The 27,537-nt window shown below is 44.9% G+C and overlaps 2 protein-coding genes across 4 annotated transcripts in view; both read right to left on the reverse strand.

Moving 5' to 3' along the window:
- Positions 1 to 8,759, reverse strand: part of mtmr3 (myotubularin related protein 3) — a 31,648-nt gene extending 22,889 nt beyond the window's left edge. For all 3 annotated transcript variants that reach the window (XM_083911812.1, XM_083911811.1, XM_083911810.1), the window contains exons 1-4: positions 8,597 to 8,759; positions 5,989 to 6,064; positions 4,182 to 4,238; positions 1,649 to 1,738 (exon numbers count right to left, since the gene is read on the reverse strand). In XM_083911812.1, coding sequence (XP_083767938.1) covers positions 1,649 to 1,738; positions 4,182 to 4,184 — 93 coding nt within the window. In that variant the 5' untranslated portion in view covers positions 4,185 to 4,238; positions 5,989 to 6,064; positions 8,597 to 8,759. The remainder of the gene's footprint in view (positions 1 to 1,648; positions 1,739 to 4,181; positions 4,239 to 5,988; positions 6,065 to 8,596) is intronic.
- A 5,338-nt stretch (positions 8,760 to 14,097) lies between these two features.
- The window catches only part of cux2b (cut-like homeobox 2b), a gene marked incomplete at both ends in the record, with an annotated part of 104,407 nt that continues 90,967 nt past the window's right edge, over positions 14,098 to 27,537 (reverse strand). Inside the window, 14 exons of the mRNA XM_083912691.1 lie at positions 14,098 to 14,911; positions 15,072 to 15,348; positions 15,443 to 15,631; positions 15,725 to 16,027; positions 16,160 to 16,325; positions 18,165 to 18,997; positions 19,166 to 19,267; positions 20,508 to 21,137; positions 21,496 to 21,595; positions 21,823 to 21,871; positions 21,964 to 22,022; positions 22,156 to 22,347; positions 26,282 to 26,386; positions 27,064 to 27,112. Of these exons, the coding sequence (XP_083768817.1) occupies positions 14,098 to 14,911; positions 15,072 to 15,348; positions 15,443 to 15,631; positions 15,725 to 16,027; positions 16,160 to 16,325; positions 18,165 to 18,997; positions 19,166 to 19,267; positions 20,508 to 21,137; positions 21,496 to 21,595; positions 21,823 to 21,871; positions 21,964 to 22,022; positions 22,156 to 22,347; positions 26,282 to 26,386; positions 27,064 to 27,112 (3,868 nt within the window). The remainder of the gene's footprint in view (positions 14,912 to 15,071; positions 15,349 to 15,442; positions 15,632 to 15,724; positions 16,028 to 16,159; positions 16,326 to 18,164; positions 18,998 to 19,165; positions 19,268 to 20,507; positions 21,138 to 21,495; positions 21,596 to 21,822; positions 21,872 to 21,963; positions 22,023 to 22,155; positions 22,348 to 26,281; positions 26,387 to 27,063; positions 27,113 to 27,537) is intronic.

Below are 27,537 nucleotides of genomic sequence, written 5' to 3' on the forward strand. Positions count from 1 at the left end.
GGGTTTTCTCAGGAGGGTGGCTGGAGTCTCCCTTAGAGAGAGGGGGAGAAGTTCAGCATCCGTGAGGAACTCGGAGTAGAGCCGCTGCTCCTTTGCGTTGAAAGGAGCCAGTTGAGGTGGTTCAGGATCATCTGGTAAGGAGGTGTTCCAGGCACGTCCAGCTGGGAGGAGGCCTCGGGGAAGACCCAGGCCCAGGTGGAGAGATTAGATCTACACACTGGCCTGGGAACGCCTCGGGATCCCCCAGTTAGAGCTGGTTAATGTGGCCCGGGAAAGGGAAGTTTGGGGTCCCCTGCTGGAGCTGCTGCCCCCGCGACCCGACCCCGGATAAGCGGATGAAGATGAGATGAGATGAGATGAGGTTGATGTTTGACCGTCTAATCATTTGTTTCATGTTTTATTCATGTTACAGGGCACACATTAATTTTAACTAATGATAATGCAGACAAACAGAGATCTACATTAAATTCAGGGCGGCTTAGATCGTATTCCGGACAGTTCTGGGAGAATGGAGAAAGTTAAAAGCATTCACAACTAACTACATGGAAATCCCTTCAACTACTGGTGGGTGTGAGGGATCGATTCCTCGAGTAGTCCTCATTTCAAATGAACTTGATTGGTAAACAATAGCACTTGGGTTTTTGGGGGGCGCGCATGTGTAAGCGGCCAAGCGCAGCAGCACCCGAGACACAAACACCTTCGATTTTTGGAACGGAAGTTGTGTGACCTACATGACGGGGTTACTGTGCAAGGGCCAGACATGGAGGGGGAAAGCAGTGATGTTTGGGGCTGCAAGGCACTGGACACTCATCGGGCAGGACTAGTTCAATAATTTGGATGTCAAGCTCGTTTCAGTGAGCCATGTAATCGTCCTTTAGAAAAACCCACTGGAGTGGTGGAAGTCCGACAGGCACCGGTACAAAAAACTAGGCAAAGCAGCACCTGCTGATACCTGCAGCCTCTGTGTCAGTGGAGCGCCTGTTCTGCATAGTGGGACTGATCATTAACAGAATGCAAACGCGGATTTAATTACATTTTTGTATGTAAACAATGTTTTGCAGTTGTGGTTGTGAAGAATAAAGCCTTAAACGGTAACGGTGACTGTTCTGATTGAGAATAAGCATTAGGTGTTGTGTAGGCTGTATTGCTGTGCATCATTATTCCTGCAGAAAGACGTCTTGCGTTCTAAAAAATAGATTTGGAAGAACGAATACTCAATTGGCCCTCGAGTAATTGATGTGATCCCTCAATCTTAGAATGAACTACTCGTGTCCACCCCTCCCATCAACACCACTGCATCATAACTTGTATCAACTTTTACCACAGCAGTCGGGCAAAATAATATGTTTCACTCTTGCAGGTAAATCAATGGTTTAAAGTATAAACTCAGTGACTTTATCATCTTTACAAGTGGGATTATTTACCAGCCCCATGACCAAATGGCTTGTTTTTATTTTGAGATTACAGGGCTTCAGATATCACTTGACTTTTGAGACTTTGCTTCTGAGACTGGTCAAACTGAAAGTGAGCTTTAGTCACATGTCACTGTGATTATGTAGCTGATTACAGAGAAGCGGCTTGCCCACACACTTACCCACAACTGTCAGGTTAAGTGGGTTTTTACGGCATGAGATAAGCACTTCCTCACCTGCATGTTTTCCTCCTCCAGAACGGGGGACTTCTTGGGGAAGATCTGATTGGCCTGGATACACTCCAAGCTCTGCTTCCCCTCCTCCTCCTGCAGAGAAAAGGCTTATTAACTCTTTACTGAACTAGTATCAACTTTAACAACCGAAAATATTTTCCCGTCAGAAATGTTTGTTGGTTTTAATATAGCTTTTAAAACATTTGCCCGGGTAATGCTGGCTGAGTATTGTCTCTATTTATCACCTTGTTCCTCACATCCTCATGTACATTGACACATGCATTCACAGCTTTGACAACTAAGGGCGCACTCACACTGTCCATCCGTACCGTGCCCCAGCACGTTTCACGGCTAAAGCCTAGTTCGTTTGACCAGTGTGAGTGCTGCCGTCCACGGCCCGTTTGGGAGAGGTGGGCTTTAGTAAAGCACGTTTGCACGTGTACGAGCACGAGCGTGCGCACGTGTACGAGCACGAGGCCTACGGCGGTTCTGGCGTCATTTCCTGTGCGCCTGTTGGGACATAGAAAAAAGAAGGAGGGGCCATGCGCGGACATTTAAAAACAATGGCGGTGAAAGGTTCACGTTGGTGTGATGCGGAGGTGGAGTGTTTACTGCAGATTTGGTCGATGAAAATATTCAAAAACAGTCGACAAGACGCACAAAAACTCTGAGGTCTACGGAAAGATTTGTTAACAAAGCGACACATCGCGATGACATCATTCACGCGAGGCCCAGGTAGTGTTAGTACAGACGAGCCTGGGGAGCGGGGGGAGAGGGAGGGGGGACAAGTACCCTAAAGCATGGGGCACGGTACGGATAGACAGTGTGCGTGCGCCCTAAACTACATTGTAAGAATCCTAAGCCCCTTCCCAACTGGCCAAAAAAACCCACTAACATTTGGCTTCTGTCTTTTGTGAGAGAGGTTATAAGAGGCATTCATTCCTGGGATAAATGACTCTGAAGTAGTCACATGTATTTATCATCGCCAGCTACACTCAGCAGTGATGGAAACATGACACCCAGGTGGGCACAGTCACTTTCGCCCTTCTGCCAGCACGATGCCATCGTCTGTAACTTCTGCTACTTTTCTCTCATCTCAGCTACAAATGCCATTCGTCTCCACCCAAGCACCGTTCGACATTGTTCCGCATTAGTCGACACAGAGTTAGAAAGAGAGACTGAATAAGTAACAGATATAAAAAAAGAAGTGACCACCATAACATTTTCACTGACATCTGTGCTGCTCTCTACTGTTTACGAACGCTGATTTCAGACACATTTGTGACATTGAACATGGCACGCCAGAAAAAAACAACAGAAAGTCAAACTCATCTACTGGCAATGCAAAAAGGAGTCAATGGTCTATATTTTGTGGGGTTTGCCACGCTTAAAAAAACCTGCAAGTACACGCGAATTGAGTTGGAAAGATAGTATAACGGGTCGATTTGGGGGGGCAAGGGGGGTGGAGGGTGGCTACTGCTCCACTCTGCTCTGCATTCATTTTCCCAGCTTCGATTCATTGGCTTTCACACTAATCTCAGAAACGGCAGAAGAGTTACAACCCATGTTGTGACAGAGAGTTGATTGAAAACCAACCTGACAGTGCTGCATTTATGCGGTTTTGTGTGGCTGTGTTCTCCTTCCCACCCACACTGTAATGTGCAACCCAGGCTAATTTACTATAATCAGACCTTGTACAATACGCCATGATCTAACAGATGCCAAAAACAAACTAAAAATAGAAATAGACATGGTCATTCATTTACACAAGACTCTGAAAAGAAAAGAGAGTCTAAATCTAAACTCCCGTTGGCAAAATCAAATTATGGGCATTTTCATTTAAAATCGGTTTTCATCAGCTGGCTTTCATGAGGGCCAAACGTTTGAGGTCACAGTAGTCTTATGCAACATGTTTCACAGAGGATGCCTATCAGTGGGGAATGCAAGGCATGAACATACAAGTCAGGGAGTTCTTCTCAGAGGCAAACCATTAGAAAAAAATGTCTGGCCTTGTGCCGACAGATCGACAAGAATCCATGAGCTAACATTGTGTAAAGAAAGATTAAGGTGGTCGAAAAGAGATGAGAGATAACGGACAGCGACAGCGCATCCTGCAGGATGCTGGCTCAGCATCAGCCAGGCTAATACACACAGCCGTCATGGCTGGAGGAGCAGCGTGTTGAGGCCAGCCAGGGGGCAGCTGCCACACAGACAGCAGTATGCCAAGAAAGCAAAAACTCAAACACACACACACACACACCGATCAACAGGCAAAACATCCGATCCAGTAGTTACATCATGATGCAACAATACAACAAAGATTTCCACAGTGAAACTAAAAGCTGCCCTGGTTGGACAGCAGCCTTGGAGGACCTTTGACACGGTGGCAGCTGATTTAACGGTCTGCTTCATGGTAAACAGAGCTGATTAAAAAAGAGGAAATCAATGGAGAGGTTCCGATTGTGCAGACTGCGCCAAGGCCACAAGACACACAGCAGTTGCTGTCCAGAGCATGCATGAGCTTAAGGTACTTTACCATGGCCCCTGTGAAGGAGTGTGGGTCACCCAACAAGGAACTCCGACCTAGGCCAGTCTGTAGAGGAACAACACAGAATGATGAGACATTATTCTGGCAGAAAACATGTAAATATGTAAATGATGCACAAAAATGAAAGCAGCCACCATCCTCTTAAATGTGGTCTGATCACAATTTCAAACCTGGGTTAACCAAACTTTTCAAATAAAGATATATTAATACAGATACAAATCAAAATACTATATTGGTTATTCTGTCTCAATATCTGCTGTAATTTCAAGTCAGGCATTATAAAACTGCCTCTTCGTTCGCTACAGTTTACTTTGGTACTTATTGACTTCAATTCAAATAGATTATCTCATAAAACAAGTGCTAATGGACATTCTTGGACAGTTGCTTTGATGAAAATAAATTTGAAACTTCAAATTAATAACATTGAAGGTTATCTATGTTTATCTAGGCTTAAAGCACCGACCACAAACTGCAATGTCCTGGACTTGATCCCAGCTGGGGACCTTTATTATCATTCCCCTCTCTCTCGCCACTCATTTCCTGTCATTTCTCGACTGTGCACTCTCACATAAAGACACACAATTCACCAAACAACACATGATTATCAGCTAAACAAAGTCATTCGAGTATTGCCTTGACAGTTGCCCTAAAAGAGCAAATTGCCAGTTTCATTGACCAGATCACTGCATCTACTCTGGATTAGAGATGGGTATATATATATACAGTTTTATAAATACCACTGGCATTATGGATTCTGCTCATCTGTCCGATTCTTTACCTATTCCATGTCAATTTTCTGTGTTGTTGTTATCTCTGAGTCTGAACGGTGTAAAAGAAATGAGAGAATAGTTGAACAGCATTTGTTTTCATTGAGGTTTTCTTAGTCAAAGAGAAAAATTGCTACGCCTGCCTGCATGGTGCTGATGTTATTATATTTACCCTTGATAGCGGACGTGCTGCTCAATAGGAAAGCAGCGGTATTTGCGCATAGAGTGCGAATATGCCTACATGTCATTCCTGCAATCTAAGCCCATGCTGCCTAGAAAGATGTTTCATCTTATTGCTAGTATTTCCACCCTTTCTTGAAATTATCATTTTACAGACATTAGCACCACTATTGTTATCCTTCTTTGTGAAATGAAGTCACGCCTTGGAGCGTTTCTTCCTCTCCACCCATGACTCCTTCTTGTTTTCCATCAGCGCAGACGCTTGAGTTTCTTCTGTTGGATTTATACTGAAATGTGCAACGGTCAGAGAAACTTGACGCGTAGATAAAAGGAGCTGACAAGCTTAGAAGCATACGCTTTCGATGGACTGAACCATTTGGAGCTGGTTTTCAGCCTGGGCCGCCTCTAGATTCTCATACCTACCCTGATTTAAACTACTATCAGGAAATGACCAACCAAACTACCACCCTTCTCTACACTCATTTGCAGTGCCTCTGTTGGGTTCATTCAGACTGCGGACATGTGGACATATTTTCAAGGAGCTCAAACGAGGTGTAAATACTTTCTTAGGGAATGGTCGTAGGCAATGAACTGATTGCAGCCCATGATCGCCCAGGAGATGGTGAACCCCTGGTTGAGCATGTTCAAAACGTTCAATAGCAAATCAATTCACATGAAATGGCACTAAAAGGGAAAGACTTGACCCTGCAATAGCAGGGTTTAGGCCTTCAGTAAATATTCAGTTGCATCAAAAGAAAAGGGACAAAAATACAGCTGACTAAATTCAGAGAAACAACATATGGCTGTAAATGTCAAAAACAGTCATTTAAATTATATTTTAAACTTACCAAAGACAACCAGTAACAGGCGATGAGCAGTCCTGATGATCCTGTTTGGAAACTCTCAAAAGTAAGACATGGAAATCTGCGGAAAAGAAGGCAAACATGCAACTGAATAATGAGCAAATGATTTCCCTTACAAACGTGCAATAGTACACTTTTCACTGAGATATTCAAGCTACAGGAGCTCTTTTGACTCCCTTGCAAATATAGATGTACTGGTGGTCAGAGTGGCTTGCATGTGAGCTCAGAGACACCACAAAAAAAAGCCAGCTGGATCTTGAGGCACTAAATCTACAGCCCAGCCAGCATATAGGCAGGGTTCAGTCACATAAACTGGCCATGTAATGTTCACCTCCAGAAATAAACAAGAACACCCAGTTCATGCATAATATCAATTTTGAATCCCTGCCATCATGTCTTCACGTTACTGCAAGCTAAAGGAAGGCATGGCAGGTGTACTAGTGTAAAAGAAACATTATGAGTAGTTAAACCACCCAACAATGGTTAGTTACCTGCCCAGATGACAGGTCAAGCGTATTAGTAATAAGTGACACGTTACACCCTTTCAAAATATGATTTCCAGGGGCGGCCGGTGGCACAGTGGTCAGAGCAGTCGCCCCATGTAAAGAGGCTGAAGGTCCTCAAGGCAGCAGCTGCGGGTTCGACTCTGAACGTTGGCCCTTTGCTGCATGTCTCCCCCCCTCTCTCTCACCCCATTTCCTGTCTGACCTATCTAATCAAGGCTTTGAAAACTGCCAAAAAAATTATCTTTTAAAAAAAATATATGATTTCCGAGTCCAAGCCTCGTATTTCTACAACATCGCACTGCTGTGTTCCTGGTTGTTCAAACAGATCTGACTAACAACTTTATTGTCATTTAACCTCTTTCTTATGGATGAAAAAAATGCCTAACTGCCGAAAGAAGTGATCGTAACCGTTCACATATTCGGCTGTTGTGTCTGTTTATTTCAACGGAGCGTTTGGACCCGGGAATCGTATTTTGAAAGAGTGTTACGTCAGACTTAACAGCCGGTTACTTGGCATAGCCAGGCATGTCACAGCACTTGGCTGGTGGCTACATTTCCTGCACAGTGTACAGTCAGAATAGCTGAAAACTGTCATTCACCAAGAATAGATAGACTTTTGTTCTTCAGGTAATGACAAACTATATTTACAAAGATGGTCCTCAAAATGATTTCATCATTGCTTCAACTCTTTTCTTCAATTAGGCAACCTGTTTGGGATCTCTCAGTACACTGCCTCACAAATAGTTGTAAAGGTCAGCTACTGTTGCAGCGGCTGAAACCTGATCTGAGGTCAGTGAATGAGCAGCACAGCACCTCAGCACACCTTCCCATGAGCATTTAAGATGCCTAAGAGCAGACACAACAAGACAAAAATCCAAGTGCGCCAACAGCAGAGGAGGACTTCAGCACTGCCCTTTCGTTAAGAGGGGTGTGAAGCAGCCAGGAGGGGTCATCACTTCACTGGCCGAGGAGTCCAGCTTTTACTGCTGGTGCTACCTGATAAAGCATATCTGCCACACACACACACACACACACACACACACACACACACACACACACACACACACACACACACACACACACACACACACACACACACACACACACACACACACACACACACGGGGCTCTGTTTACGGCAGCGGGCTCATGACCCGTGGCTGCGGCTCAGACTGGTTCTGAGTTCAGAGTCACACAGGGGAAGGCTAAGCCCCTTAGAGCCTTAACGTTACTTCTGTCCCGTGACAGGCCACCACGCATCACAGGCTGCAGCATCATTATGTAAATAGCCTCAATATCCCACCTGATATAAGCTAGTTTAACAAAACCGGACTGAGGGGATAAAGTGCATTGAGTGGCAGCACAGTCACGTTACATTGACGGGCAGGTAGCGAAAATGAACGCAACAGCGGCACTAGAGGATTAACTCACACAGAAGCATAACCTACATGTAACTTACGATGTGACTGGGAAAACAAAACGTTCACACTTCAATTAAAACGTTAACGTTAGCTTTTGGTGAGGCAATACCATTTTTAAATAGAAGTGATGAGTGCTAGCAAGCCGAGTACGTTACTCTGTAATAGCTAAGTTATGGAGAAACCGTTTGTTTACGTTACCGGTCAGAATTAAGTAACATTAGCTAGCTATAGGTAAGTTAGCTATTTTAACTTAAGTCAAAACAGACAGAAGTATCTATCGGTAGCATTATCTTTACTGCTGCCCTCATTCTCTGTGGGTAAGTTAGCGTTAAGCTACATTTTTTTGCAGCTAGGTTAGCTAACTTAACGTCAATAGTTAAAGTACCGTTACTACTAGTAGGGCTTAGTCCAAACTGGGTATTTGTATTGCAATTAAAATTTGCTGGTAATGTCAAAATGGTAGTGTTGTTGTGGTAAATGGTAATACCAAGTGTTCTCCATTAGTAGCAGTGGCACAGAGCAGCCAATAAGTGAGCGGCTAACATTAGCTGGTGAAGCTAGCGTAGCTCCCTCAACTGTTGTTGTTGTTATGAGATGGAGGGCGGACCCCAACACGGAGGCCTCTATCACAACACACAGAAGAACGACCACAGCCGGCGGACTCACCAGTGAAAGGACCGACGGGAAGTTAGAAGCCAACAGATTCATCCGAAGCCGGTGCAATTACTGAGCAGCAAGTAAACCTCGATCAAATACGCATTAGTCATATCCGAGCCGAGGCCAGCTTCACTGCGTCCCTCTCCAGTACCGAGCAGTCGTCGCCATCGCCGCGAATTCTCCAGCCCGACAACCCGACGTGACGCGTGACGTCATCGCGTCAAAGCGACGCTCACTGAGGGGGGCGGGGCTTAGATACGCCATGCGGTGGGATCATGTAAACACACTGCTGCAGGACTCAAACCCTGGGCAGATGTTAGGTGACATTTATGACATTGAATTCAGTCAGAGTGAGTCAGTGTTTGGATAATCGAGGGACTGCTAGTTGAGTAAACATGTGGGAAAAGTCAAACTGCCCCAAATAGTTAAAGGTTGATGTAGAATCTTTATTAAATCTGAGGTCACGGGTACAAGTGGACGAAATGTGTTTTCTCGGGAGGGGGTCTGGAGTCTCCCTTAGAGATAGGGTGAGAAGTTCAGCATCCGTGAGGAACTCGGAGTAGAGCCGCTGCTCCTTTGCGTTGAAAGGAGCCAGTTGAGGTGGTTCAGGATCATCTGGTAAGGATGAACCCTGGGCGCCTCCCTAGGGAGGTGTTCCAGGCACGTCCAGCTGGGAGGAGGCCTCGGGGAAGACCCAGGACCAGGTGGAGAGATTAGATCTCCACACTGGCCTGGGAACGCCTCAGGATCCCCCAGTTAGAGCTGGTTAATGTGGCCCGGGAAAGGGAAGTTTGGGGTCCCCTGTTAAAGCTGCTGCCCCCGCGACCCGACCCCGGATAAGCGGTTGAAGATGAGATGGGTCAGTGTTTGGATAACCGAGGGACTGCTAGTTAAGTAAACATGTGGGAAAAGTCAAACTGCCCCAAATAGTTAAAGGTTGATGTAGAATCTTTATTAAATCTGTATTTAAAAAAAAAAATACACCTCTGTGGTGTTTTGAGGGCTACAGAATGAAAGTATTGCTTTTCCATAAATTTCCATATATTTAGTCTGAATTAATATTTTACTTTTTTTGGCAGTTTGACAGTGACTTTCTGTCACGTTCTGTTTACATCCAGGATGGGGGCCCATGCTCCTGGAGGGCCACTGTCCTGCATGTTTTAGGTATCTCCCTGCTCTAACACACCTGCGTATAACGATATTAAACCCCTGACACCTTCATCTGCTTGATAACGTGCAGAGCATCAGAATCAGGTGTGTTAGAGCAGGGAGAAACCTAAAACATGCAGGACAGTGGCTCTCCAGGAGCAGGGTCCCCCACCCCTGCTTCACATTGTACCAGAGATGGGTAGTCGCACTTAAGTCGCACACAAATGTGACTTAAGACTTGAGACTCGTGCACACTTTTTTTCATTGATGTACTTTTTGGAGCATTAACATCAGGAGCAGAAAGTCACTCTCTCTCACAGAGATATGTGAGCGGTCGTGGAGAGCACGTACTGTTTGGCTTTAAAAACTCCAGGCACAGCCGAAACAAAAGAAGCACCATCTGTGTTAAGCTCAGCTGCATGAACTATCAACGTTAGCTTGCTACTAATGTTGCTTTTATGAGAGGTTAACTTTTAGATTGGCGTTCATTAAATGACATATGTCATAATGAGCTGCCAATATAAATTACATGACTTTAATACAATAAAATAAATCAAATAACAAGTGAAAACAGCAAATATACACCAAAATCGACCATAATCATGAATATACATACATATAAAGGAGTTCACGACATTGAAAGGCACGCCCAAATGGCTACTTGATCGCTAAGATCACTGTCATCTTTATGTAGCTGTAACAGCTAATGCTAACTGTCAGTCAAACTCCTCTGCAATACTTGTTTTTATGGTGTGATTTGCCGGAGGGGACGGGTTCAAACAGGCTCAAACAGACTCAAACAGACTCCGTTCTCCTGGAGGCTACTGGACCGGGTCTGACCAACTTGGCAGCCCGAGTGCTTTTAATTATTTTCTGTTGTTGCGACTACGATCTTGAGACACTAGATGGCGTTGTTCTGCTCAGTCTCCATATTCAACCTTTAAAGATATCGCATGTTGTTTTAGAGTTACACAAACAGTAAAGGGCACGGAGGTCGCATAGTTTTTTTTTCTTTTTAAACAGTTGTGTTTTTTATTTGTTTGCATTCATTTGTTTGCGTTAATCTCTCATGTGAGTCGTGGTTCGTCACCATAAAGAAATAACAACACAACACAGCAGGATCTTAAACAATTATGTATTGAATGATGGCTTACATATGCAAATTTAATTCCAAGAGGCCTGGCATACCTTTATCCATTCTTTAACATTGACTAGCCTGACATGTGAGGCATAAGACAGTTATTCAAGCCTGCAGGACACTTCTCTTCATCGGCTCACAGCTGACTTTCAAATGAAAAAAACAAAACCTTGTGACAAACCCTCAGTATCAGACTTGTAAATATTGTTTAAACACAACTCTGAATACAATCATTCACAATGTTCTGACCAATTGCCTCATTTTTTTAGTGACTATTGTCAATTACAAAGTTAAACCAACTAACGTGTAGGACTCTTGTTACAAAAAAGCTTTGCTTTTTGTCTGAACTGGGTTACAAAAAGCCCTACACCCCTCCTAAAACACACTTTAACACAAGGCATTAGTCCTGTGAGGATAATGCATGAGGCGTATGATATGGCACAAAATAATGTCGATTTAAATATTAACCTGGAAGTAAGTTATCGGGTCCTGATTTGACTGGATTCATGATGACTTTGTAAGAACCAAATTGATCAGCTGCACCATGCATGGACACACCAATGTAAAAAGACTTTAAGTGCTGATTTAATGTCCCTGTGCAAGAACAACAACACAAAACACAGTCCTATCCCTTGTAATGAGACCAGAATGGATTTTCATGCAAAAACAATGAGATGATGAGCTTTATATGAAGAGATAATGCATGTAAATACATTTCTTTTTCAGTCATATGTCCATGTTACCATGAAAGACGATGAAATGTCCACATCAGAAATGCCACTTCTAATCATACAGTATATTATGCACAAAAAATGGTGGTACGACAACCAGAGAAAAAGCTTCTGTGGCTCCGAGAGAAAACCAAAACAGTATTTTAGAGAGCAAAGTCTACTGATCTCAAAAATGCAACCCATCAGCCTCGCCCCGGTGGTTCCAGTCTACTGTACTTTGACACGTCTGTGTAATGAATTACAAAACAGCGACAGCTCTCCGACAAACCACCACCACCACCACCACCACGTTCTGCGAAAGTTGCATTTCTTGTATACGCGCAACTTCCACAAAGTCATTTTAACATTTAACCGAGTCATTCTCTACACTACATAATGTTTATCATCGTCACCGCCACTGATGAGAGCAACTGTTTCAGTAAAGCTTTAAAAAGCAAGACTACCCTGAGAGAAGGTCTAAAACGTGGGCAAGCTTGCCAGACCGGAACTGGCTTGAATGGGTTTGGTTTATTAAATCTGTACACTCTATTTCAATATAACCAGCACATTTTGTTCCAAGAATGTAAGATATTATTCTTTTTTTTTTTTTAGTAATTGTGTAATATATATCTCTACATAATACAATCCAAGTCCTCTGAACTATGTAGACATGTGCAAGTGTTTACTACCAACTTCAACGATACAGTAAAGGCAAAGACTTGTGGACACTAAGTTAGGATAATGTTGATATTTGAAATTTTTCTTCGAGTCCTCACAATTATCAAAATCTAAGTGCTGTAAGTAGTTCATACACGAGGTATTGAATATCTAGTTAACTGTTCTGAGTATAAAATAGAGGCAAAATACATAAAGAACATCTCGCAAGCATGACAAAGAAACTTCTACAGACACGATACACAAGTGGTCAAAGATAATATGAGGGGATACCTGTAACCTTTTGTGTCCTCGGATATAGTGTACTTACAGATTGGATGTTTTCACGTCGTCGAGAGGTCATATACTGTATCATGCTCTCAAATGCGCCGCTTTAGCTCCGAGGGAGATCAATTTACAGCGCTGTAGTGTCGCTCACGGCAACCTTTTCTGATCAAACTGCCCGGCTAAACCACATCTCAGTGCTCAGAGGTTGAGGTGTTTGATCAAGTTCGTATATTCTAGCTACAATAAATGACCCATTTTGAGAATGTGCACTGAATCAGATGTAACCTGGGAGGAGGCTCATACACACATATAACGGACTCAGAAGCTCCCTATCTCTTCAAACAGCAGCATATTCTTTGTAAAAGACAGGTTTCGCTCATTAAAACTCGATCCATGTTTGATCTCTCCATATCTGAGGCATGATACAGACCCCCCCGTTCCCTACATTGATTCAAATAAGCGTAGGTCGTGTTTATGTGTAAGAATGAAACGCGTGGTCGTAGCATGATGTGCATCAACATAATCTGAGGTAAACCAGGTGTGTCCTGTGTCTTGGCCTGTTACAGTCTGAGAACCAGTGCCGTAGAGGGTTAGAGAGGTAAGTCTGAAAGAAATCATGTAAACTGTGCTCGTGTGTAGTGAATGTTTCACTTACTACCAGAAGCACAAGGGCCCTAAACTGTAAACCTCGAGGATTATACAAAGAAAAGAACGGAACAAAACACTAAAAATACTCTACTCGTTAGATTTAACGGCTCCTTTTTTCTTATTTTTTGCAGGGTTTTCAACTTTTTTTTTTCTCTTGTTTTCGCTCAAGTATAATCACAGGTGACTAACTACAGAGGATAACAGGGTCAGGTGAGTACCATGCTACATCAGGTTTAGAGAAGGCTATTGCAGACAATTCTACAACATGTACAACCACATTTTTTATACGTGTGAGTTACAAATATTTCAAAACATATCACCAAGAAACTAAGTACATACAAGATGTTGAATATTTAGAGTCTTAAAGGACTATCCCTCAGTCAGTAATAGGATTTCATGTGTTACTTGACTTAAATTGTCCAGTCTTACAGACAAAATCTGAAAAATTGCTATTCAAAAAGTAGCAAATTTGGTCAGTGTCTCTTTTCAAATAGTTATAGTGCTTTTAATGGCTTAAGACAGGGGTCTTTTTTTAATCTCACCCAGTGGCAATCTACAGAACTTCAGTGTACATTTTATGACACCATAGCTGCAAAAGTCTTCAGGTCAAGTCCCATAAGTAAAACAACAGCTAGTGCTGTCACATATATTTCAAAGTAGTATGCATTATCAAAAAAGGAAAAAAACAACAAAAAAATCCCAAAACAAATACACAATTATAAATTTTTTTATCAACTCTTTTAAGTTCTTGTAGGGAATTCGGCCTTATGTTTAGCTTTGTGTTCCCATTTCCTAAGAGTTATCAGTCTGAGAGGACAGGCCTTCAGGAGCCAGGCTCCGCTCCAAGTCTTCAGGAAGCTTCTGTTTGAGACTCTCCTGTGTGCCGAGAGGGTCATCGGGACTAAATACAAGTAAAAGGAGACTTAAAACTCCCATTCCAGTGTTTCTTCTCGATTGGCTGCTCTCTCTAGCCTGTGGATGATGTTATTGAGGTTAGCCATTTTCTCATTGCGTCTCTGAGAGCTTCTGTTGAGTTTGGGGCTTTGAAAGGGAGGGAGCTGGTTAGGGTCCAGGCTGTGATTGGTGCTCGTTGAGGGCGGATTGGGCAGCGAGGGCGATATGGGAGCCGAGGAGGAGGGGACGGGGGAGACTGACATCATGAGGCCGGGTGAGGATGCAGCCGAGGGGGAGTTGAGGGAGACCTCCAGGCTGCTGCGGCAGGGTTCTGAAGAAGCCTTGAAGCTGACCGGGTCAACAGGTGACTTTCCAGAGTCTTCCCCCTCGTGCCTGGATTGGTTGGTTCTCTGGGGACCCTCCATGGAGACTGTGCCAGCGTAGAGCCCCTGAGCCTGGCTGCTCATCCCCTCTTCCTGCCTCAGGCCCTGGCCAGCCAAGTGGGGCTCGCAGCAGCCAGCGATGGAATCCTCGTGCTCGTTCTTCAACTGCGGGAACTGCACTGCTGTGGAGAAACACTGAACTCTCGACTGTTTCAGGGAGCCCTCCCTTCCCTCCTCCTCCTCGTCTGCCCTGTCTATTGCCTCCTGTTTGACATGAGGCAGTGCAGTGTTGGCCCTAAGAGGAAGGCTGGAGTGGATGTGTCCTGAAGGCTGCTGCAGCCTCCTCTCCTCTCCATCAGAGTGGGGGCTCCGCGTCATTGAGGGGGAGTAGCTGTGGTGCTCAGCATCTGTGTCATTGTCTGGCATACCCTCCATCAGCACCTCCCGTCGCATCCTGGACCTGCAAACAAACACTGCTGTTAGACACTCACTTGAAGGCAAACACTCAAGTGTCAGGATATTTAATGTTTTTTTAAGTGACATCTTAAAGTAAAAGTATATGAGTGATGAAAACAACAGAGGCAGCCATTAGCAAACATCACAAAGGTCAGAGGACTGGCCTGTAGTTGTGGAACCAGTTGATGACGGTGTTGGTTTTGAGTTTGAGCTGGGAGGCCAGTATCTCAATAGTGTTCTGAGAGGGGTATGGCTCCAGGAGGTAGGCCTGCCTCAGGGCTTCTTTCTCCTCGGCTCCCAGCACCACCCGAGGCTTCTTCACCTGGCTGTAGGGACACAGGTCCAGCGAGGCCAAGGCAGGACTCACACACTCAGAACGAGTGCTCGGTGAGTCACTGTCCGAGCCGGTGCTCAGCAGCCCGTACCGCCTTTTCAGATAAGCTGGAGGGAAGACAGCGATATCTAGCGTAAGGGGATTACAAAGCAAGATTCTCAAACTTGTACTGAGAGATATTCAACTATACACTCTCCCCACCTTTCTTCTCCATCTTCTTCATGGCCCTCAGCTTGTCTACATTGTGAGGATCATTGAGCCAAAGCTGCATACGGACAAAGGGCTCCCTGCCTTTCAGGCTGAGTTTGTGCCAAGGTTTGGGCCTGGAGAGCAAGTCAGACACCGAGCCTTGAGTCAGGCCCAGGATGGTCTCCCCGAAAAGACGCTGGCCTGTGGGAAACAAACATACACAGTGTATGTAGGACCTGTGTCCGCATTCATAGAAAATATCAGCTTCACCCCTGGGTGTGAACTTAGACCCACCTAGGTTGTTGTCTGTTAGCACCTCCTTGACCTTCTTGGTGATGACGTAGGTGTCGAGCTCTGAGGACATGGCCACCAGCTCCTGGATACCCAGGGGGTTTGTGGGCTGGTGTAGGGCCATGAGGCTAGGGGTGGATTTCCCCTCTGGGTGGGGGGGCAACCCCAGGCCCAGGCTCTCAGGCTGCTGGTTCTCCTTGCTGCTCTCGAGGGACAGGCTGACAGGCTCGACCAGCGGACTTGGGTGGCTCTCTGCTGGGCTAGGAGGCGGGGAGGGCGAGGACTGAGCCGTCACTGGGCTTTTATCTGGAGGTTAGAGGGATCACAAAAACAATGTGTAATTTTGATGTTGTATATTTTAGTATTGAAGTGAGTGGGAATATGTGTGCGCGCGTGTGTGTGTGTGTGTGTGTGTGTGTGTGTAAACTGTAGTCTCACCTAGAGTGTGGCTGTGGTTCGAGGGCTGGCTGAGGCTCTGGCCTAGCTGGTCCAGTAACCACAGCTGCATGCGGATAAAGGGCTCCCTGCCTTTCTGGGTCAGCTTGCTCCAGGGTTTTGGCCGAGATAGCATGTCGCTCACGCTGCCTTGAGAAAGCCCCAGTACCTGTGTCATAACAATACAGGTCAATATGTCGTACCTACTGCACCTGCTTACTGTAACATGAACCGCAAATGTATAAATGATGACTGATTCTCCAAATTATTATTATCACACAAGAAATAAATCTATTTGCACTTGGCAGATGGCCTCGGTGAGATACTTTCAGGAAGCAACCACTAGAGGGAAGCAGTACCCCATGAATGTTTATGTTGACTCTTACAGCTGAAGCACATTTCATGGAGATGAAAAACAATCCATGGTGAAGCAGAGTGCTGAAAGTTGTGTGTTTGTATGATTATAAATGAATTCACTAAGAGAATATGTGTGTAAACCAACAAATACATTTTAAATTAATGTTGTATTTTGCTTCCTTCTATTTAGGAATAAAACCTCAACACACACCTGAAAAATTCACCTTCAACCGAACTGGAACTTAATATAATCAAAATATAAAATCTGCAAACTGAATGTGTTATCTGCTCCACAGAGGATGAACTGTGATCAATAAAGAAGGGTGCCTAAGAAAATACCCAGAGGGATTTTCCGTAAACGAATGTTTCCAAATGTAACATTTGACTAAAGGAAAACACATTTTAAAATTGTGATGTCATTCTGATAACTAGGTTCAGATGGCTGAACGCAGACAGTTCAATACCTATGATGAATCAGAGTCAACGGATCACCACACATCGTCTCCGAGCGCACTGTGCAACCATGGAAATTCCAGCGTTGCTGAAATCTATCAGTGTGGAAAGGCTTACAAAGCCACTAAGCCACAGTGAGAGCTATTTACATGAAGAATACCGTGTTGGGGTAAAACTTGTGGCCAGCCCTCCCAAATAACGTGGTGACAACTCTTCCAGGAAGTCACAAAAGATCACAGCAGAGCATTGCAGGCCTCTCGGCTAAGGACAGCTGATGGTCCCACAACAAGAGAAAAATAGGGGGGAGTAGCAAAGTGGAAACCATTGCTCTAACATTTGCAGAAAAGACCCTAAAGACTTTTAGGAAAATGGCTCTAAAGTGGAAGTTTTCGGACAACAGGTTCTGGTGTAACTGATACAAAGCAAATACAGCATTTCCTACAGGGCTAGGGTACCTATGCAGAGCTGCAGCAGTCAAACATGATATAGTGGACTTGATATTATTAAAGGAAGCATGAACTCTGGTCCGTGCCAAACTCTGATGTCACAAGACCAAACCACAAAGACAGATCTGAGATGCAGGGACGCAGACACCGGACTGAACCAAATGTGTCTCTCCAACGTGTCTCTCTGCGTAAAGACCAGGCTCAAATTCTTCCGCAGCAAAGTGAAATACTGAGATCCTGTCATAAAACGTGTTGGGCTGCAGTTATTGCTGCTAAAGTGGTGCGGCCTATGATTACATTTAAAGGGGGCGATTACTTTTTCACGTGGCCGATCTGATTGTTGCATTACTTTGTTTCTTAGATAAATAATAAAAGATGTTTTCACGGCTTTGTATCCGAGGCTTCACAAAACAAATAATCCATTGACTGTCTGTGGTGCTGCTCTGGTTCGCCACGGGCTGAACTAGGTGCATATTATGACAGACAAGGAGAATAGCATTTTACCATTTAAGTTGTGTTCTTCTTTCAACCTCAAAAAAAGTGTATCTTTATGAATATCACTGTAGACTTATTGATATCATTTCCAAATCAGCGTCAGAGCAATGAAGATAATTGAATGTATATTGTGTCTGAGTACAGCGTAACTATTCTCCTGTCACCCCAGTGTGTTGCAGTAAAAACAGATTGTACAGAGATGCTCGTATTGCAGCATGCATGAGGTTTTTTTTTTAATAAACAAGAGCAAATCTGACCTTTTCGCCAAAGATCCTCTGACAGATGCCGTTCTTCGCCAGCTTCTCCTTCACCTGCCGCGTCAGCTCAATGGTGTCCACCTCTCGGTACATGTACATCTCATACTGCTCTGGAGTCAGCGGTGGCACGGTGGGCTTGAGGGCACGGGGGATGTACGCCGGGTAGTAGGAAAGCCTTCCGGGGCCGGGGCCAGGAGACTCTCCACTAACCGATGTGTCTGATTCCACTTTGACCTCCACGGGCCGGCACAGCTCGTCCTCAGCAGCAGAGGCCTCCTCACTGTTTGGGAGACACTCGCCGTTCTCCAGGCGGGGCCAGGGCCGGGGTAAGGCGGAGGGCCCGGAGGAGGAGGAAGACAGGGAGGGGGAGACTGAATTGAAGGGCAGTGAGCTACCTCCGCCACTGAGCACCATTGACCCCCGCTCCTGAGACCAGTGCTGGTCGAAGTAGGTGCCCACTTCACCGATCTCTGATTTGACTTTGCGGATTATGTTCTGGACAAAGGCGGCCGGGGAGAGGACACTGAGGGGCGTCTGGGGGCTGCTGATGGTGTTGGCCATGCAGACTGTAACGCAGCCTCCCTCCTCCTGCTTGATGGAGATGGGTAAAGGCAGGCCCCTGGAGCGCTCCGGGGGCCCCAAACGCTCTACCTGAGCTCCTGAGCCGGCAGACGGGGCCCTCCCGCAGGCCTCCATCTCCATCAGGGCGTGCTGCTGGGCCTCCATCTCCCTCCTGGCCTGATCTAGGATGTTCTTAATGGTTTCGTCAGAGCTGCTGCCTGGACCGTTGCTGCTTCTACCTGATGAGCTGTGCAGAGACGACTTGACATCACCTAAAAGAGAAGGACCCACACTCATGAGGCTCTCTTATATCACCTTTACAATTTATATGCGATAACGTTGTGATCCTAATTCTTAACAAAAACAGTAAACATCATTAACAATTATCAAAATCAATATGACTTCTAACTATGACTCATGACTCGCAGCTCTATCCTCACCTCCCCTCTGGGACTGGATCTCTTTCTTGGCCTGCTCCAGGATATTCCTAATGGCGTCGTCTGACCCAGTTTCAGGAGTTCGGATGCGCGGAGTGATGCTCCCTGCCACAGAGGGTAACAGAAAGAGATAGAGAGAGGAGAGAAGAGGGGGGTGAGTGGGATGGTTGATCAGAGAGCAGTTCCAAGGCTTTGCTTTTGACTGGTAGATCAATGGCTGCCTTTGAGCGTGTGCTGTCTGAGGTTGCAGTATACGGGAAGCTCAACTTTCAAAAGCTGTGAATCTGGGGAGAAAACAAAGTTTAAAAGTAACACTACAAACATGGCAGAGGGAGCCGTGATGTAGTCAAGGATGAGGTCCAAGTAGATTAAAGGCTTTAACGTACACAGGTCTCGAAGCTTAGCCACCAAAACAAGATGGCACCATTGCATCTGCTCTAAAAACGGGTTGGTACAGCGTAGCTTCATACAATCGCAAATCCCTTGAAAACTCTCAAAACAACTTTTATTTCTTAACAAGCTAGTTCTTATTTTGGTAGTTTTGGCCACCCATGGAGAGACCTGTTTACCCATGTGATCTAAAGCATCTATTTTAAAGACAAAAGGGTAAGGAGGTAAGAGTGAACCTACCTGTGGGCTGTTCATGACCACCGGTTTATTCCGGACTATTTGGCGGTTCAACTTTAAAAGCATTATTCTACATTTCTGGTTTTGTCAACAAATGTCATGAAAAGAAAAGTGCATTAGTTCATACATTCCTTTAAAGAGTAGATAATATATTTTTGGGGGACTATTTTCAGCTGCGGATTATAAGACAATGGGCCCCTGGGCGCAGACAAGGCCCCGCCACCTCCCCTACATAGGAGCATTACTCACTTTAAAGCTATTAAGCCTCTTTCTGTTGTGGTTTTGTGTCTCTTTGTAGTTGTTTTGTGTGGTTTCATAGTCAGTTTGTGTCTCTTTGTAATCATTTGGTGTATGTGGGATTGACTCCATAAACTACAAAGCCCATGTTCATGATAATGAAGGAGGCTGTCGCTGAATGCAACAGAGAGGCTCAGTGATGACGATAATTAAACACAAGAGAACGAGATATATCTGGCTTTGACTACACACACAATACTTGGATAGTCACTTAAATTCATTGTTAGTTTTACTCTTTTTAATGGTTTTGTTGTCAATGCGATACATATAAGATATCATCAGACTTATTTCCACTTCCAAGCCAAGGTTTTATAGAATATGGCTAAAGATTGGGACTTTATTGCTCATGCAACAAATACAAAAAGACGTATGTTCTTCATTCCCCTCTGCATATTTTTCTTTAGTTTCTCTGATGACTCACCTCTCTGGCGGACCTGGATGGTCCTAAGTGCTAGGATGTTCTGTTCATCAGAGAGGAACTGCTTCATTTTAATGAAAGGTTCTTTGCCTTTCACAGTCAGCTTCCTCCAGGGTTTGGGTCTTGCCAGGATTTCGCTGACCGAGCCCTGGGAGAGGCCCAGCACATAGTGGCCAAACACGCGCTGGCCAATGTTATGCTTCAGAAGCTGCTCCTTCACCTGGAACGCGATCTCTGCCGTGTCCAGTTGGTCCTCGTCTCCCGCAGTGGAGCTGCCGCTTTCTGACTGGTCGCTGGGTAAGCCGGCGTCGATGCTGCCCGCCCCCACGGACCCTTGGGTGGCTGACATGAGGGCTACTTTGGCTGCATAGAGGGCGGTGGGGAAAGCCATGAGGCTCTCCTTTTTAAAGTGTGGGGAGAGGAGCTGCTTGTGAAGGATGTGGTCTCCTGACAGTCTGTCCCCGGAGCACGGTGACACAGAAAATGGACGGGGTAGATCGTGGCTGGAAGAGGAGCCGTCCAGGGTGGGGGGACCAGGGCTGGGGGAGGCATGGCCGTCCGCGTGAGAGGAGGATGAGTGGGATCCGGGCGGCCTGCCAGTCTCCCTGCCTGCATCCTCAGACTGGTCGTCATCTGGTGACAGAAAACAACCGCTGTCAGCCGTGACACTAACATGGCAGCCTATTCACATCTAGCCACAGACACAGTTATCTGAGCTTTCATTAGTGGGTCAAATGATCAGTCACCATTGTTTTAACTCACTCTTTGGTAGATAGTAACTTAAAAGACACTTAAATAGATGCAAATCTTACAGAGCACAACGCTGAGTCTGAAAAACATCAACTCCAGAATTGATCGAGCCTCACCAATGAGTACCAAGCAATCAGTGAATTTTTAGACAATGTCAATATTTCTTATTAAGAATCTTGTGGTAATCTATTTAAACTGGGTTTCATAGACAGAAAATCAAAACATGAAAGAGTTGTTTTACCAATGCTGTGCAAAACTCGGGCCTTATCCACCAGGTATTTGTGAGATGGAAGAAAGGCCTCTTTATCCAGCAAAATAGCCTCCGCAGCCTTGGCAGAACCCTAGACACACAAACACACACGTGCACAAAAACTGTTAATCTCCAGTTAATCAATTGCAGTGGCTGCAGATATCCTTTGAAATGGATGACAATCAGCGAAGCATTCAATGGCACTGCTGTAGTGTTTCTTTTTCTCACACTAAGAGAACATTTAGAAGAAACCACTACTTTTGAAAGAGACGTTTCAAACTGCTGCATAATAATAAACTGGTGCAGGAGCATATATACCTGGGACGAGCTGCCATTTGCTGAAGCCAGCTTCATTACCTTGAGGATACTACGGACAGAAACATGCAGAGAAAGTTAATTTTTGGACCTAAATTCACATTCTTATGAATAACTTACACACTGAGTCTACGCTGAAATCACCTGAGTTCAGTTTTAATCTCTTCATAGTCCATCTGGGATTGCAGTTTAGCTTCTAATCTCTGAAATGGCAAAAGAGAAGCAGCATGTTTTATCATATTAATAAGAGTGTCATTAGTTATCAGACCGGCGGAGGACTGAGGAGGTGTTCGAGATGTTCTGTCACCTCTCTGTCTATGTGTTGCGGCCACTCACCTCGATCGCTTCTGTCTTATAGGCCAGCTGGCGTTCCAGCTCCAGGATCTGATTGGCGGAGTTCTCTTGAACTTCCTGTAGCGTGAACTGAAGCCGCTGAATGGTTTCAAGAAGGCGGAGGATTTCGCGGTCTTTAACCAACAGGGCAGCCTCCAGCTGGGAGGGCAACACCTCGCCCCTCTCGTTCTTCTCCTGACAGGGTGAGAAGGAGATGTGACAAAGGGTGTGAGGGGGAGGAAAAATAGAAGATGGGAGAGAAGGTGAGAGGCCAGTGAATCACAACCACCGCAGCGTTGATTTAATCCAGACAGTTGGAAAGTGAGAGAATTTGACTTGACGTAACCATTAATACTGCATTTAAATATGCCAAAGTGACTGTATCTGATATCAAGCTGTTAATTGGTGTCTATAACAAATGAAAGCCATTTTTACATTGCATTACATTTCATTTAGCTGATGCTTTTATCCAAAGAGACTTCCAATAAGTGCATCAACCATTAGGGAACGAACCAGAAGAGCTAGTTTTAAGTACGTGCGTTAGCTTCAAAAAAGCCAAACTACACAGTGCTACAAACAAGTGCAATTTATTTTTCCAAATAAATGGTCTTCTTAGAGACGTTAGTAGCACAAAACACAAGTGCTAGTGTCTTGAAGCAGATGTGAGCAGCTACAGGAAGCCAGTAAAGGGAGCGGAGGAGAGATTTAGAGTGATTTTGTAGGCGTTTTAGTCATAATTTGTTCATTTCAAAGACGAGATGTTTACATATTTTTGTCAGACCCTGAATTAGAGGTTTGACCCATAATCAAGGTGATGAGTATCTTTATATGTTAGTTTGTCCTTGTGTTGATTATCACAGAGACACAGTAATTAAAAGACTGGATTTGACCGAAAGACTGTATAAAATATGGATGTAGTCTCCGTGACGTCTCATCAGGAGAAGAATGAAGCGAAGTGAAGTGGTTTTGGCCACCACCCTCTTGAAAGTGCCTGCCACCGCCTAACTCCAGGGCAAATAGGTGGAGCAAGGATGGAGATGACGACACCCACCTGTCACTAAAAGCAGCCAAGCTTATTGCTTTAAGCTTTTATATCATTTAAAGCATTACAGTTGGCAATATGTTTTCACTAGGATGGTGAAGGCATGACCCGCCTTCCTTGGCCTCACTGTGCCTCTGATTGGCTTAACCTGATCTTATAACCCTCACCTTAACCAATCTCACTTCTCATGCCTACACCTAACCAACTAAACCAATAGGGGAAACGAGTATTAGCCAATTAGAGTCAGAGTAGGGTGGGGCAATGCTTCACCATCGTGGGGGAAAAATTGTGTACAGTTGTCATGAACGTGAAAATTAGCTAAAGAGCTAAACCCTTTTTTGTGCATGTTGATTTCTTATGTGAGTCATTTTAACATCAGGGTCTATAGGGATTGACTTGCTCTTGGAGCCAGTCTCAAGTGGCCATTCGAGAATGTTGTGGGAATTTTGGATATTTGTAGTTCATATCATAGTTTTATCAGGTCAGACGCAGTTCAGTGTCTCCTCTGTCTCACCTTCTTAATGGATAATGCAAATAACTGCCTCAATATGGTGTAATGGCATATTTGTGCATCTGAACCCTGTGTTAGGGACTTGTGATGAGAGAGGTTCAGAATGATCAGAATTGTAATGTCTGAGGCATGTTTTTTTTGGTCTAACGACGTCACCAAACCAAGGCTTAGTGCGTTCTGTCTCTTCACCTAAAAGACGGTGCGAGATTTGGCTCATCGTCATTCCTGCTGGACTCTGACTTTGTGAGGATGTAGGGGTGAACGTATTTTTGTCTGCAGAGGAAAATGCTTTGGCAAAATAAACCACGGAGAAAAAGCTGATCCTGTTTGTTGATCTTAGTTGAAGAATCCATTTCCACAACAAGAACAACATACTATATACTATATATATATATATATACATAGAGAGAGAGGTCATCGTGGTATAAGCTCTAATTCTCAGCCTAAGAATAAAGTAGTATTTACAATTGGCTGATAACAAAACGTGCACCGCCTCCAGCAACTTACACTTCAAAAGAAAACTTTAGGGAAAAGACATCACAATGTGTTGACTGACTGACAGGTTATCTCTAGGAAGTCAACTTCAAAGTTACCAAAGCAACGATGACTTTGTGTCCTAGAAGTTGCCAAAAAATAAAGATCAAGGACCCAAGCAGTGGAAGTATTCAGATACTTTACTCAAGTAAAATAAGGATCATCACAATAAAAGAAAAACTACTTAATTATGAGTAAAAATCCTGCAATCAAACTCTTAAGTAAAGATATAAACATTATCATCAAAACGTACTTTAAGTAACAAAAGTAAAAGTACTCATAATGCAGAAAAATGGCCCCTGTCAGTGTATTAGTAATATTATTATCTTATATCCTTGTATTATCATCAGTGATGCATTAACAGGTAAGCAGAATTTTTATGGTGTAGCTGGTCATCAGGGAGTTATTTTAAAGTCGTCCTGCAGACACGTTTTAAAGAATGCAACAATACTTTATACTCTATACTATGAATAATATTGCGTTTAACGTGGTTTTCCCATACAAAAGTAAAAAAAAACACTGAAATGGAGCTGGAGGCACATCTACTCTTCTCCCTCATTGAGAAATTCTGGATCTGGCCTCAAGCCCCGCCCACCACTGCTGCCATGGTTACACTATGTAATGCCCCCTCCACTAGTTCAATTAATTCATTCATTGAATGAACCTTCAACTGGGGGGGGGTATCCCAGCTGACATCGGGCGTGAGGCGGGGTCGCCAGTCTATCACAGGACACATAGAGACGAACAGAGACAGACAACCATTCACACCTACGGGCGATTTTAGGGTCATCAATGAACCTAACACCTGCACGTCTTTGGAAACCGGAGAACCCGGAGAAAACCCACGCAGACACGGGGAGAACATGCAAACTCCACACAGAAGGACCCCAGCCAGGATGCGAACCTGTAACCCTCTCACTGTGAGGTGACAGTGCTAACCACTACATCACCGTGTAGCCCATAAGTTCAGTTTTATTTATAGTGCCAAATCATAACCAAAGTTATCTCAGGACACTTTACAGAGTAGGTAAAGACCACACTCTACGACTTATTTATGATTTACATAAACCAACAATTGTCCCAGAATATCATCCCTGAAGCTGTGAGCAAAAAAGATCTTTGTGGTCAAAATGAACTAAATTAAATATAAAAAGAAAATATTATACATGCATATTGTATGAAAGATACAATGTGGACAGAAAACTCCATTATGTTGATGCTTTCAAATAGGATATTTCTTTATCTTAGCTAAGTCGTACACATTGGTTCTCTAGGTATGTGATCGATGAAGCATTTGCTTTCTGAATGAAGGTTTTAGAGAATGACACTTGTACGCCACAGTTACAAGGCAGAAATGCTCAGTCGACTGCTCATTTCACTCAGGATACGTCTGGTAGCACATGAAAAATACCATACATACATCTCATCTCATCTCATCTTCAGCCTCTTATCCGGGGTCGGGTCGCGGGGGCAGCAGCTTTAGCAGGGGACCCCAAACTTCCCTTTCCCGGGCCACATTAACCAGCTCTAACTGGGGGATCCTGAGGCGTTCCCAGGCCAGTGTGGAGATCTAATCTCTCCACCTGGTCCTGGGTCTTCCCCGAGGCCTCCTCCCAGCTGGACGTGCCTGGAACACCTCCCTAGGGAGGCGCCCAGGGTTCATCCTTACTAGATGATCCTGAACCACCTCAACTGGCTCCTTTCAACACAAAGGAGCAGCGGCTCTACTCCGAGTTCCTCACGGATGCTGAACTTCTCCCCCTCTCTCTAAGGGAGACTCCAGCCCCCCTCCTGAGGAAACACATTTCCTCCTCTTGTACCCGCAACCTCGTTCTTTCGGTCATGACCCAGCTTTCATGACCATAGGTGTGGTGCTATACAAATAAACTTGCCTTGCCCTGCCTTGCATTTAGTGGAGTGAAAAGAACAATCATTTTCTCTGTGATGGAGTAAAGTACCAGTATCTCACAAGTGTACGGTGCATTTCTAGATGTGGTCAAAAATGAAATAACATGTCACAGATGAAGTGACGTTCTTCTTACCCTGCTGGCGCCCTCTGCTGGGTGGCAGTCCCCTGCGGTGGCTCTCTGGCCACTGGCTAGCTGCTCCTTTAGCCTCTCCACTTCCCTCTGGGCCTTTTCCGCTCTCTGTGCACACAAAGCGTTACAGTTTACCTACACCGGTCGCGTCAATGCTGCTAATGTGACGATCAAGGTGAGAGCATAAACAAAATCAAAGGAGGCGCCTTGGCTCTGAAACTTTAGAGCTGAGTGAAACCCTGAGGTGGGACCCGCACAGACGCACGCACCCATGGCTTTATTGTGCTGAGGGGGCTGTTTAGTCAGCCCGCTTTATTCCCCAAACTGTTTACCTGCTCTGTCACACCCGGCCTGCTAATTAACGATTCATTTTGAGAACATTTATCTAGGAGCTACTGCCAGAGAGCAGCAGAGTGAGGAAAAGAGCACAAGAGAGGAACGCAGAGGGGAGAAGAAAAGAGGTATCACCAGGATAGGAAGCAATCAAGGCGGTGAAATAACTAAGAACCCCGGCGTTTGGCGCCGCGGCATCAATCGCGCTCGGCAGTGTGCTGTTCTCTGCTGAGTGGAGCCGTGCTGCCACAGCGCCCACCGACGGGGGCTCAGGTTTACACTCGCTAATCACACACTCAGGGGAGGGGAGGTGGAAGTGGGAGGAGGAAGGCGGGCGGGGTGGGGGGGCAGGACGGAGGGTGTCTAATTAAAGCCAAGGCTTGATTACAGGAGTGATTACCTTAACGAAGGAGCATCTCAATCAGAGAAGTGCAGAGGAAGACTGTACTCACCTGGTTCGCTTTCTCAAGATTCGCCATGATGGCGCCGACCTCCTCTGCCCTGGAACACACACACGCACACACACACACACGCACAAACACACACACACACACACACAGAAAAGCACAGGATTACTGATGAGATACTCTCACGTTAAAGTATTAGAGGTAAAGGTATTTTTATTTTCCCCATTTCCGAAAATAAAATAATAAAGCGTTTTAAGCCTTGAACCATAAACGATGGTACACTGGTGTTGTACTGCAGGACTGTGTGAGATGTACTGTGTGACAACATTAAGTAAGAAGGGAGTTTCAGTTGCACTGCACAGTAGTCTTACTTCAGTGCCTCTGTTAACAATGACTAACCAGGCTCGGTGACTACAGTGCAACACTGCTCAGCCCTGAAACAGCCTGTTATCTGATGGTGAAACAGCTCCAGCAAAGACATTTATTCCCTTACTTCAGGGCGGCAAACGTCTCCATAGT

Source organism: Echiichthys vipera (assembly GCF_963691815.1).
Source record: "Echiichthys vipera genome assembly, chromosome: 4".
Taxonomy (NCBI): domain Eukaryota; kingdom Metazoa; phylum Chordata; class Actinopteri; order Perciformes; family Trachinidae; genus Echiichthys; species Echiichthys vipera.